The sequence below is a fragment of the Charadrius vociferus genome, unplaced genomic scaffold (genome assembly GCF_000708025.1).
Source record: "Charadrius vociferus isolate BGI_N301 unplaced genomic scaffold, ASM70802v2 scaffold52, whole genome shotgun sequence".
Classification (NCBI taxonomy): domain Eukaryota; kingdom Metazoa; phylum Chordata; class Aves; order Charadriiformes; family Charadriidae; genus Charadrius; species Charadrius vociferus.
The window spans coordinates 3530290-3544579 of NW_009647572.1; the positions used below are offsets into that span (position 1 = coordinate 3530290).

A 14290-nucleotide genomic window follows, 5' to 3' on the forward strand; every position below is an offset into this window, starting at 1 on the left:
GCGAAGTTCTAGAGCCTGAACGTGACCCCTCAAAGGCAGGCAGTATCTCAGTCGGTTATACTTGATGTCACCTCTTGATATTATTGTGATCACAGAAAGCATTTAATCAGTACGAAGTTTTGCCATTTCAGCCACCTTTCTTTGTCATCGATCTAATGGAGTAGAAAACATTACCTGAAAAAAATGCTCTGCTTGGTTAATTCTCACTTCCAGCAATTTTTAAGAGGTCTCAGGAGACTCTCTGTCATTGATGTTAGGAAATTCTTTCTATCTATACCACCTATAATCAAAGAAAAACGGCCACCCTTATCCCACAAAAGCTCTTTAACTCCAGCAAAACTCACAAGAAGGCAGGGCAGGGACACACAGGATCTCATTCCATCCACACCTTTACTGTCACAGATGACCACATCACTGCTATGGAATTAGAAAGCTCCAATTCAAAAGACAGTTATTATATTTTGAGTAACATTAATACATTTATTTAATTGTAATTTACTTTTCATTCATAAAAAGGACAAAGCACGGTCCTGCTCTACTCATTTGAAAAAAAAAAAAAAGATAAAAAGAAACTAAAAAAACAGTTCAATATTCATCAGTATCAAATAATAGTAATATCAAGTTTCCTGAAATATAAAGAAACAACAAATATGTCTATCTATATAAACTTTAATTAAGAACCTTGCGTTTTAAAGCAGATGACACATTAGTTAGTTTTTCTTGACAACAATTTGAAACTGAAGGTCCCAGTGGAATTTACACAATTCTGTGAAACAGAAAAATCTCCCAACTATCTGATCAGTACATGAGACCTACCTCATCCATGTTGCTGATTTAAAAAAAGAAGTGGCTTTCCTTCCCAGGTCATTTCCATGCAAAAACTAAACAGTTTTGCTTTTTACACCGTGTATTAGAAAAGTAAAAGGCAATCATGCATTTGGCAAAAGGTTTAGTTGTGGTTGTAGATTATATAAAAATGAGTCATACTGCAAAAGAACCAAACCAAATGAAACACAATAAAACACAATTTTTTTTTTGTACAGAAGGCTTACAGCGTATTAGTTTCTCATATATGAAGACAGCTCATTTCTCTTTCAAATAATTATACAATTTATGAAACTCAGTAGTGTTTGACACTTTGACATTCCTCTATAGGGAAGTTATCACTTTCACCTATTTAAAAAATTTTCATCTTGTAACAAATAGTTAAAATGAAACTAAAACAGTATTATTGATATTTCTTAATGAAGACTCTACACTTTTACATGTAAATATATAGTACAAAATTATACAAATAAAAGAAGTGGGTGTAAATTATTAATAGACCTATTCTTGCTTCATGTAAATATTATTATTACGGACCTCTACAGTATCAGTTCTAAAAAGATAAAATCTATTTCTAAGTAGCTAGCAAGGTTGTGCTAATAAAATATGATTCAAAGCTTATAATTCTTGAAGCATCAGACATTGCACTATTACTTGAGCCAGCTGATTCAATATCACTGTGTTTCTTCAACATTCACACTCAAACTAATTCCCAGCACACCATGGGAAATGAAAGGAATGTGCATTTCTTTAACAACTTAAAAAAATCCAACCAAACCAATAAAAAACCCAACACTGAAACACTCTAGACACAGTCAGAACAAAAACATTCTCTATCTCTAATAGAGTTCCCATTTTGCAAAGGCCATAGCAAACATTTAGCTTCGACTAACAGTTGAGATCTGACTTCCATGTACTAACATACAGTTGGATCATTCAGAACTCTATCAAATAGGGAAACGGTCTCAGAACTTTAAAACTCTTATTTACAACACTATGAACATTAGAATAATATCAAGTTCTTGAAAAAGCATATAATTCTCCCAAATGTATACCTTCGCTACAAGAAGGTAACACCTGGCATCTGCAGCATAAAAATGTAAATATAATAATTTTTTACTGTGCTACTCTGTTTTTGCCATTTATTGTATATCTTTTTCTTTTTTTACATTTTAAATCTTTTCACTTTAAAAAATAACATACGTTTCCTACCACATCGTGGTCCACTTGGCTGATCTTTAACATGGACTCCATCTTCAAACTCCTAAGTGTTATATTGCAACCTTAATAATAATAATACTAGTAATGATACTAAATCAAAACCAATACATTACGCTGCTTCCCTGAAAGCTGACATTTCACTCCTAAAATCAGTAACAATGACCATAACAGAATTTTTCAACAGAATTGGTTTAAGAAAAGAATACGGTAAATCTCGTGTCAGTGAAGCATAGCTCCTTTAAGCTGAGCACACTATGCATTTCTCAGGTGTTCTGAACACATTGAAAATAAAAAATTCCTTGTCACTGCCTTTTATTTCAAGTCCTTCAAATTCTATCCAATAGCCTCAAGAAATATAGCTCTAAAAAAATGAAATGTTTTTGCTTTGACTGTCTCTCTAAAAACCAGTAATCCCAATATATGATGATGGGGCCATTCAAAAATATGCAGTACACAAAACATATAGGATAGTACAGACAGACGTAGTACTCTTACATTTATCACATACAATCAACATTTCAATCTCTATTATATTTCACAATTTGTTATTCAAGTTAAAGCACCTACGTATGGTGATTTTACTTTCACTGTACAGCCTATGTTATTGGGTTTTAACACTGTAACTTGCCCCATTGGACCGAATCATGCAACTGTCGCAGATCAGCATAAGTGTTTTATAAGGCATATTGGAACAAGTTAAAAATATTTCTTAGCCTTTCAAAAGTTGATTTACTTCATGAAGGAGTTCCTGGATGCCTCAGTCCTCTTAAAGTTCATAGGAAATCGGTAGGGTAATTTATTTTAAAGTGTAATTTATTTGGCTTAGGATGGTGTCCCAGGAATCAAAAAGAGTCGTGGTCCTCATCTTCAAAGGGAGTCCTTTGTGTTAGGTGGAGGACAAGGTAAATCCAGCTACATTCAGAATCCCGAGCAGGCGAGGACACTCAGGGTAGGCACCACCAGGACCAGGAGCAGGGTCGGTACTCCAGCAGCGGCACCTGTGCATCGAACAGATAACAACACGGTGTTGGTCTTACTTCAGCATTACTCATGGCGGAGGGGAACAACCCTGGATGTGAGCAAAAACGTGGGGTACGAAGGCTGGAAAACCAGCTGGCGTATCTCAGTACAGTCCCTACCTGGATGGATAATATGAAACGGACAGAGACCTGCTACGGCACAGCGGAGGACTCGCTCTTTTGTTCTGCAAGAGCTGTTTCTGCAGCGTGTTTATACAAGCAGCAAGGCCATTCAGAACACATCAGTGTATTTTGATTTGGCCGGTCCAACAAGCCAGGAGGTTATACCAGGAGGTAAAAGGTCAAAATAAATATTTAAACATGTGAAAACAAAATTAATGGAGTCTTTGAAATGTGACGAAGCAAAGAGACACCTTTGGAAATGTTAATGTTCATATGACCAGCAATAATCTGAGAGATGTCAAAGAGCCTGGTCCGTTTGTTTACCTGCCAGATTACAAAGTCCAGATGCCTGACTTCTGGCAGTGTGGCATTTACACATTTACGGCTGTTAAAGTCACAAGGGTCTTTCTTAAACAAATATTTTAAGACAAAAAATACTAATCGACAGCTTACAAACTTTACCTGACTTGCTCTAGCAAAGAGGCATAAGATTGCTATTATGTCAAATGGCTTGTGTTGCCATGGTCCAGCTCCCTGTTAAGAAGCATCAATATGAGAATATAACCAGCCAAACTGTGCCTGGCTGTCAGTCTTGGAGACGGGCCAAAGGAGCTGGAGAAAGGGCTATTCTTTCATCCCAGAGAGGGCTCATCTACGTCAGGATGGTAGCGTGTAGGTCGGCAATGCGGGACACAGCTTACTGCTTGTCTTTCCTGTTGAACATAGACTAAGGACAGAAGTGATTGCAGCTGGTGGTGACAGTGCTGAGCAGCTGCTGGAAATGTCCCACTGGATGGCTCTCCCCCAAATGTTCTTCCGAAGGAAGAAAAAACATACTGAAAAGAACGAAGCGGCACAGATTTCAGCAGGCAGGCTTGTTTTTCCTAACAACAGGCACAGTATGACAAATTTCAAGTATTCTTTCATAGAATTTAAAGTCCAAAAAGAGCATTCACATTTTCTCATCAGACCTCCTGCAAGAATAAGTAAATCACATCATCTGGTCCGACACCATGCAGGCTTGTAGAAAGACAGATCTGTAGGCTTTACATGTCTGCCTCAGAAGTTTCTGCATCTTTCAGGATAAATAAAGAGCTTAATTCTTCATTTTGTGTCCATTTCAAACCTCCTATTACTAAGGCACTTTATTAATTTTAAGTTAGCAAAACAACATCTGGAGGGTTCAAAAAATGCTGGTTTGAAGTGGCCAAATAAACACCTGTAAGAGACCTTCACATATTTTTTCTTACAGTATTTCCTACCCACAATAACAAGGACAAAGAAAGGAAACTACGTGGAAATGAAACTGATATTGATAACAAAAAACATTTTTTATAAAGTTTGTGAACCAAGTCCAAATCAGAAAACTCCAGACTTCACCAGTTCATCAGTTAGCTGTGGATATATGGAAATGGTAGTATTTAGTCATTTGTGGTTCCTACATGCATAATTTCAGGGATTTTTCTCTGATAGGTTTTTCACAATGGATTTGATGTCCTTCAGATCAGCATCTCTGACATACCATACGTGAACTATTTGCAATTCCAAGATGAAAGCTTTGTCCCACAAACAATCTTAACTAAAGATTATCACATACATTCCTAATTTTTGTACTGGGCAGAAAAAAATCCAGATTTCATATTTAAGAACATCCACAGAAAATATATTCTGCCTTTTTCAGACCAGGATAATGCAGTTGGAAAGACATAACTAAACTCATGTTCTGAATGCTTGTAATGAAGGAAAACATGAAAAAAGTTTGCCAAGTGAAGTTGAATGATGAGCAAGTATGAGGAAATTTCTATTTGCATGTAACTATCCTACAAAAAAAAAAGGAATAATAAATCTTCCCCTGCGATGTGCTCACTGGCTCCAGAATTAATAGTTAGCAATTCACTCCATTACAGCAATTCCTTACAAGGTGTAGGCACTGTTGCAGAGATAGGTATAACAGCTCTCCGAAGTGAAGCAAATCCTACCCTTAGCACATTAACAGAACATTAGGAGGACAAATGCACATTAAACAGATCATCTCTTCTTTTTTTCTTGTTAGATTACTGACCCACATGTCAGGAACCATACTTTATTTGAAACGCCAGTCAGCAGCGCATGACAGCCAGTACACTTCTGCAGCTCATGAATGGAAATGAATGTAAGTTTTGCCTGAGTACCGACTACAAGATTTAATTCTCTGCAGTAATGCAGTTGTGATCTGTCAGTTTTAACAATCTTTAAAAACTAGAGAAATGCCTGATAAAAACTTAATGAATGTGTACAAATAAACATGTGGATGTAAATGAAAACAGAAGGATTACTAAGCTCCTTCTGAAGTCTGGCCAGGTATAAGCTGGATATATTTAGCACCTAAAGATTCATTCTCTCCTCAGTGTTATAATGTGTGATGTCTCCTCTCAACCAGCATCTTGCGTATTCAGTGTGCATGCAATTGCAAACTACAGTCATCAAAGTCAAGGCCAAATCCAAATCAGTATCACACGACCTAACCACCACTCGAATACACCACGTATGGACTTCATATCAACAGTCCTTGTTTCTTTCAAATAAACAATGAAACACACACTTAATTTTTTTTCCCCACCAGCCCTAAGCAAAAGAAGTTGTGAAATCTTGCTGTATTCCCATAGAGACCTTGCTACTGTCTGCTATAGAGTTCTCGTATTGACATTTTAAGCCCAAGACTAAACTACAGAAACATATATTCAGAATCTGGCTTAAAAAACAATACAATTTGTATTGGATGCATGCAGTTAACCTAACTTTTTTTCCTGCCTCCTGTTCTCAGCAGACTTCCTCACAAGTGGTTGTTTATCTGAGTAAATGAAGAGAACTGCTGGATGGGTTTTCCTTCAGCAAGGTCTTTGCATATCACAAGAACTCCTGGTAAAGTCCCACTAATCCACAGTTTTCTAGTCATATGTTAAATTCTGTGTTGCCATCTCAGTCACATGAAGCCTAGGATGAAATGATTTACACTTCTGAATAGTGATCCCGGATTTTACTGGCATCTCGAGCAGTATACAACAGTCTTCCAATTATATTCAAAGTAATGAAATCAATTTAATGCCTAAATGAAACAGGCATTAAAACAATTCAGACTTTGATATATTTCCCAAGCCTTTGTAACAATTTGTTATTAACAATATGTCATTATTTTACTTATCTTTAAGATATGACATTTTTGGCACTTTTCCCAACCTCAGTATCTTCTTATATTGGATTGTAAAAAAAAAATCAAGAAGCCTATTTAGAAATCTGACTTTCATCAGATCTGTGAACCAGGAAATTAGTTACTGGTCATCTGTGAAGCTGTCATATGTGAATAACTTCTCTTTCTCAGTGGGAAAGTCTTTGCCCTGCCAACATACACAAACTTCAGGCTATTCCTCAGCTAATCATGAGCTGATTCTGTTGTGGCAAAGCTCCTTCTCTGCTTTTGTTGTCAGGAAAGATTATTCAAGAGTTAATTTGTATTAAATTACATCAGTTTTCTTAGTTTCCAGGTACTGAACATCAAGGGGGATGTCTACACTAGTTTGAGGAGTGTGTTTTTCAAGTGAGTATCTCAGCTGTCCCCTTTATTGGGGCTTATTTTGCACTGTGGAGCTGTCTTGGATATCCTGTGCAGGTCTGGATTAGAGCTAGTGCAAAGTAAAACCTGACATGAGCGTACAGTGTGGAGCTGGATCCTCAGCACTGCTGTTTCTCTCTACAGATCCACTCCTCTTGTGCTGCACAAATTGTTTAGGTGGATGCAGACTGGCTACATGAATGATATAGCTGCTGCAACACAGTTTTCGTGACATACGTTGTCATACATTGGGTAAGACTAAGGAAAAGAGAAATCTTTCCTACAAGGGCTGATATTTCATACGGTTCATAACAGATTTAAGTTTGTAATGTTAACTTCGTAACTTGTTAAGAAATGAGTCTACCTTTGTGTCTGTTTTGCTAAATGGTTTTCTTTTTTTGTGAAAGAATGGCCAAACTCCTACCCATTTTCCTGTAAATAATATTCTCTTAGTGTCTGAGGACCCAAGACTCATCTTCCATCAGGGGTGTCTGTTTTTATGTTTCTCCTTTTTACTTTAAGAAAGATAACTGCAAGGCCTTCTCATATTCTGCTTCTCCCTGCTTGGAACTAAGATCATCCACTTCTCTGGGAAAAAATTGAGCCACCTGAAAATAAAAAGGATTTTGCTTGCTCTGTTTGTTAGTTCCTTTAGCATCTATTAGGCTTCATTAATATCTGTTCTCAGAGTGTTGTTGTATTTACCCAGGTAGAACAGAAAAGCGGGAACGGAAGAAACGTAATTTCTTCAGGTTAAACTAAATTGCACAAAAGAAGTGGGTGGGTTCGTAGTTCTGTCAACTGGCTTTTGAAAATAAATTCCACTTGTTCCAGCTGGAAATACTGTCTTCATGAAAGACTGCTGCAAAAGAAATAGGTAATATCAGCTGACATGACTTAAATTCTGCTATCCCTGAACTAATTAGAATATGCTTATCTTGCATCATTGGCATCATTGCGAAGTCATGGGTCCAACTTTCCCTTGTCTAGGAATATCTTTGTTTGGGCATGAGAAAATTTTCTTCTTGCCTGTGCCATAAACCTTTCAAGAAAGGTGCTATGGAGTATTTCACAACCCTGTAAATTACTGCTTTGCAGCAGAGTAGATGTACAGGATGGAACTAATGCTGTCTGTGCATCTGCTCATGCTTTGTGCCACGGAAAGGTTTGCTGTGCATCTGCAGAACAGCTTTAAAACTATTCTAAGAAAAAGAGAGAGAACATGAAGAACATAGATGAAGGGCTGCTGATGGTCTGGTGGTTTGTCCACTCCATGGTGTTCGTCTGTCTTCTCCTACTTGAAAATCCATATGCCAGAGCCGAGTAAACATTTTGGTTTGCTCTGGCAATGGCACCTGGCGTGTTGGCAGTGTTGGCAGGCAGCTACAGAGGCTTCTTTGCCATTGACTCTGGCCCTGCTCACCACCTGGGCTGCCAAAATGAAAAGATGCCTTGGACTCTGAACAAAATGAGACAATTTTCAGTCGGTGCACTACTACTTAGCTATCAATAAATGTGAAATATCTCTCAGCTACCTCTTCCCCTTCACATTCATTACATATTCTTTTGCATGGAGAGTTAAGTAGAAGATCACAGGTAATTTTTTTGAAACGTACTCTTTTAAAGTAGTATACTCCACAAATAATAGCAAGAACAATCTATGGGGGTCTTTCTGTGACTCAGGCAATAGTTGTAGTTTGTGTGCATTTTGTGAGTTGCAGGATCGCTTCTATGACCTAAAGGCTTGTCATACCTCTCAGCATCTGCCCTGTCTCTCCAGTTGTCAGAGATCACTCCAGACAAACTGGCTCACCAGCAGCACCAGGAGTACTGCCAGGGCAAGTAAGGCTGGATCATGTACTCAGCTAGGAGGAGGTGTTCACTGCTGGAAACTGCCTGCTGAAGCAGCAGGAGGAGCTTGAAGTGAGTTTCGGTAGCTCGTCCTTGTAGAAAAGCTTATCTGTGATCTGTCGTGGTTTAGGCTAAAACGGCTACTGGGCACCTGGGGGACCCTAGATGGGATCGACAGATGCTCCCCTCTACCCCTCTTCAAAGAGAGAGGCAGAGGAGGGAAAAGACATTTATGAGTTTAGAAGGAACTAAACTACCTTAATGAAATATTAATAATAAAATAAAAAGAAATAATGAAATATATACAAAACTGTATCAAGCTCCCGAGATGTCAGTCATGACACCGGCTGGCACTTGGGGCAGTCCCAGGCTGGACTCAGTGATGGATGGGAACTGGATTCCGGATCTGCATTCAGGATCGGGATCAAAGGCAGACAAACAGACAGAGTCCTCCTCAGACACCGGCCGTTGAAGAAAAAGAGCTGACCCTTTGATCCCTCAGCTTTTATACTGAGCATGAGGCAGATGGGATGGAATACCCTTGTTGGTCAGTTTTGGGTCACCTGTCCTGTCTGCTCCTCCCCGCAGGTGGGACCCCTCTATGTTTTTCCGCTTCTCACCCTCCAACGGGGCAAATAACAAAGTTGGTTGGCTTTGGCTGTTATAGCAATAAGTATAAGCAAGGTCCTCTCTGCATACCATGGCTGGGCATCAGCTATAGACATTGGTCTTATCACTCTGAGAGAGCAAACACTGTCTGCACAATATGCTGTTAATTTCAGTAGTTGGAAGAGACCTGGCTAAGAAGCAAAGTTACTGAACAAAATTGGTCCTGTTTTACCTCAAACCAGGACACACTGGTTGGTGTGGCAAAACACTTGACTGTGAATGTTCCCACATAAATGTATTCTGCATTGCCTCAGAATTATGGTTGATAGTCATTCAGAGGAATTCAATCATCCTCTGAGAGAGTCATTGACAGGTTTTTCATCAAAGGGCTAATTTTTCAGGAAAAAATGGGAGGCCAGGAGAGAAAGTTTCATTGTAACCCTGAAAAGAAGAAAGAGGACAGATCTTTGGCCAGCTGGCATGTCAGGGGATTTCTGAGTGAGGAACTTTTTCCTCCTTGTTCAAGAAAATAGGGATCGGTGTATGTTTTTTACAAATAAATTCATCCCAACCATACACCAGATGTGTCACTCCTTTTCACTTGCAAATAGTCCACATTTAAACAACCACATGGTACAACGGGTGAACAGTAGAAACTCTTCAGGGGCAAAATGGTGGTGAATTAATGGGAAAAATACTATAGTCTTGGAATTTCTGTGTTCTTGGGAACAAATGTGGCACATATAAATACCGAGGTACATGAAAAGCCTGTCTTGAGAATCTTCATCTTTCAGCCTGGAAGCCTGGCTCACTCATCAGAAGATGAAGAAGGATGCCCTCAGCTTCTAGATGAGCAGAAGCGCCCAGTCTCAACAGGCTGGACTACGGTGCTTGCTTCATGGCAGGGAGAGGCCACCATCCCTCCACAGCACCCGACAAGACTTGCACAGCATGTACAGTACAGTGCAGGGCTCATGCTCATGAAACTGGCATGTGCTATACAATCTTCATGTACCTGTAAGTCTCATCACTGTGCAGCCCTTGAGAAGGAAGGAGGTAAAGCAAAAGGCAGGCAGCGCTGCCAAAACACAGCCTCCCTCCCTCTGCTCCCTGAGCACAGCAAGCACAGAACAACGGGAACAGGAATTGCCCAGGGCTGGGGAGCAACACGGCAAATAAGCAGCAGAATCAACTAGTGGACTGAGAAGGAGCAAAGAAAATAAGTTAGTCCAACAGGCCAGCTCAGCTTAAATTTGGCCTTGCTACTCAGCAAGGCAGAAAAAATCTTAAATCAGGCATGAAAGTTACTGCAGAAAGGAAGAAAGCAAACAGCTGGCCTAGCACGTGCCTCCCTAGAGCAAAATAATGTAATTTTTACTGATAAGAATATATTTTGAAGATTTGGGTACTGTTGAACCAGAAAGGTCAATACAATTTTCCAAGGTAGCTGAGTAGCAGGATCTCTGGTAAAGATGACAGATAGGAACAGACAGGATAAAACAGCTTAGAGGGCTGCACAGGCTGCATAAACCAGAGAAAAAGTACACTGGTTAATACAGAACCTTTACGGGCAATGGTCTAATTTGCCCAGTTCCAAACAAAGGTAAAATAAAAGGAGGAACAGGTGAAGGTAGAAACTAGCAAGAACACACCAAAACCCAAGAGCAGGGGGTTAGTGTAGAAATTGTTCCTCGTTTGATACATTTGTTGGCAACTCCATTTGGCTTTCTAACAAAGTAATTTCCAGATTGTGAGGACTTCGTAAGTACATGCAGAAAAGGCTGTGATTAGTACCACATTCCCCTCCAGCTGAGCACATCATTTTACATTTTAGTGTCCTGGTACAGAAGTAGTAACAGCCATCGTAACTGAGGGCAAACGCTTCCTTTAAAGCCAGATAAAGCTTTTTACTGCCATACTGTGTAACATCAGAAAAATATTTGAAACAACCCATCGCTGGCTTCTATTATTACAGAAAATAATAATTTAGAAATTCATGAAACATTTGTTTTAGGGAGAGAGAGACAAAATCTTCTCATGTGGAGATAAATGACGGAAACATTTTTTTACAGATAATATCTAAATGAGCCAGCAGTGCCTAAACCCAGCTTTAAACAGCTGCTCATCTGTTCAGATGAGTGATATCCTGCCACATTAAATTCTACATTTCACTTATTTCTGCTCAGCAGTATTCGAAAGTAATGCTGAGTTACAGAATTAAAGCACAGAAAGGATCATTATGTTTTTTAATGTATATCCTATATCATCTAAATATTGCCTCACATACAACAGAGTTTAAGTAGCCTTTTACTTAGTTTCTTCTATACTGAGCCCAGGAAAATGGACTTTTCTAAAACACACCTTCTAAAATGGCTTGCAGCCTTGATTTAAAAACACCAGGAGTTGAAAAGCAAAAAATCAAGCAGATTTTCCTGCTTCTGGAGAAGAAATTTTCAAACTGATCTTCTGTTAGAATTTCTCTCCTGATAAAGTTCTTACTTCAGCCACTCTATAGCTAGAGCCACAAGCACCACGTTTGATACTCTGAAACACTGACATGCAGTTAGATGAAGGATCCTTCTGACATTTCCTACTCTGACAGAAGTAATATTCCTCCTTCCCTTCCCACTGGCTTAATGTAATTGTGTTGAACAGCCACAGAAGACGGACCAGGCAGCACTCTTCCAGTGTTTACTTCAAAGAACTGTTGTCAACTCTCCCTCTATTGCTTCTATGAACAGGCATTAGAAATATGGTGAAAGTAAAATACATGGTATTAATCTTTAAAGCCAAGAACATTTTGACATTGAAGCCCTTCGAGTATTCTGAAAAAGGCACAGAGAATTTCAATAAGATGTCATAAGAAGTACTATTTAATATATCTATGTAAAGAAGGCAAAAATACACACAAGTATTTCCTATATGCTCACTGGCACTTAAATGATATGTTTAAGTTAGCAAATATGGGATTTTATCTGATTTTTGTATCCGTAGTGACAAAAAATCTATTTATACATGAATACAAACCTGCCAAATAATCACAGTACAAACTGTGCTTCTAATGAAACGTTTGTCATTTAACGTACTGTCAGTAGATCTGAAGTTTGGAAGTTACACAGTTCATAGAAGTGCAAAACACCTGGTTGTACCTGGTTGTACCTCTGAGGCTCTCTAGTCTGACCTCCCACTCATATCAGGACTGTCATCAACACTGAATGTTGTCAGTTGCGGCTTCGCCTCTTTGAGTCACAGAAACCTCTGAGGATGAAAACTGCACAGCCTCTTTGGGTAACCTGCTCCAGTGCTGCACTACCCTCTGGGTGAAGTTCTTCCTAATGTCCAACCTGTTCTCAAATTGCCATTTTTGGCCACTGCCCTGTATTTTATCATCTACCATTACCAAGACTTTGGATTCACCATCTTTATAACCACTCTTTATACCGTTCTGTACTTCTGTTAGAATGCCCCTCTCCACCGTGCTAAACCTTGGTGTTTATTAAAGGAACTAGACTCTGTGATACTTCCTGAATACTAAAGAGCAGAGCTGTACACCTTCCTTACTACCAAAGGATGTTTCGGGAGTCCCTCAGACTTTGCCACTGAAGTAACTGGAAAACTATCACTGCTGCCTTTGTCAGAGAATCACTGGGTGTTGTTCTCTTAAGAGAGAGGTTTGATCAAAAGGTGTCACAGCAGATGTCTAACCTAAGTCTTCTGAATCACTCTCCTCGCTAAGAAGAACAAGAGTCTGGCTCGGTTAGGTGCATAAAACTGAGAGGTATGCGTACACCACCATTCCAAGGCACCCATAAAAAGTAAGATAGATTGTCAGCTGCTGAACTGAAAAATACCACAAGGATTTGAATAAGGCTGTTCCACGTCCTGCTACTGAAAATTAAAACACGTAAGAATTGTCATGACTAGAAAGTATTCCCTTCTTCATTCCTTCATCCCTGTGATCACGTCTGCAATCCTGTCTAGATTATTAAGGGGAAAAAATTAATGAGATGAGTCTTCCAAAGATTACTTTAAATCACTTTAAACACTACTTGGCTGGCTTTGATTTCTCAAAGCAATTAAAAATACTGTATAAATATAGTTCAATAGTTTAATGCCCTACCAAGAGGTGAAAGCAGAATATGCATTTGTATTAAATTAAATCATTATGCATCAAAGGGATTACACTATTAAAGCAAAATACTAATCTTGGCGTTTACTCTATGAGCGATGTGATTTTTTCTGTGATATTCTTTTCTGCTGTGTTGCTACATTCAAGTGCAAGAGAGTTAAATAACAATCTTTTGGATTTTTTCCATCTTGTTCTAATGGTAGAGTACAATGAATATAAAATACCAAGCATTTTGTTTCATAAAAGAGAAGGAATATAGTGCTCCTGTGTTGGTGTAATAAAAAACCTGAAAGTAGCTGTAGGATATATCTCAACAACTGGATAAATTAATGGAGAAGTATAGTTCAGCCAAACTGAATTTGAATGTCAGATCTTTAATTCATTGATGAGTTGATGGTCCAACTGAAACAGTTGCAATCAAAAGCTTGCTGATTTTTTTAAAAAGGTATTTCTGACTGCACAGTGAACCCAAACTTATTTTTCTTCTTCTCCTTACACATTTTAAAAGTCAGTCATTATTTGGTGGGTAACATCCAGACTGCTGATAACGGTAAAGAAAGTATTTAAGGGTTTCAGAAGAAGAAATAATCCTCAGTGCATCAACTAAGTATTATTCAGGCATTTCAAAGTACAGTACCCTGAAGCTGGGAGTATAGGGTCAGCTTTAGTAAGTCTGACCAGAGTCATAGGACACTGACTCCCGCAGTGGTCTGTAACAGATGCAGTGGAAAGGGGGGAAAAATATCACAGCATTGCAGACTACTACTTTCCTCATACTCTTTCCCACTTTGTGTCGAAGTAGCTCCTGAGCTACTTTGTAGCTTCTGTTCAGTAGCTCCTGAGTCAGAGTCTGAATATAGGGCACAGTTTTAAATGAGGGCTGATAGACCAAGCCTCTGTTTATAACTTTGTCCTGCACAACAT

General features: G+C 38.9%; 1 protein-coding gene across 1 annotated transcript in view; it reads right to left on the minus strand.

Moving 5' to 3' along the window:
• Window positions 1-457: 457 nt before the first annotated feature.
• Window positions 458-14290, minus strand: part of CNTN1 (contactin 1) — an 84735-nt gene continuing 70902 nt past the window's right edge. Inside the window, 2 exon segments of the mRNA XM_009880886.1 lie at window positions 458-2997; window positions 2999-3044. Coding sequence (XP_009879188.1) covers window positions 2991-2997; window positions 2999-3044 — 53 coding nt within the window. The 3' untranslated portion in view covers window positions 458-2990.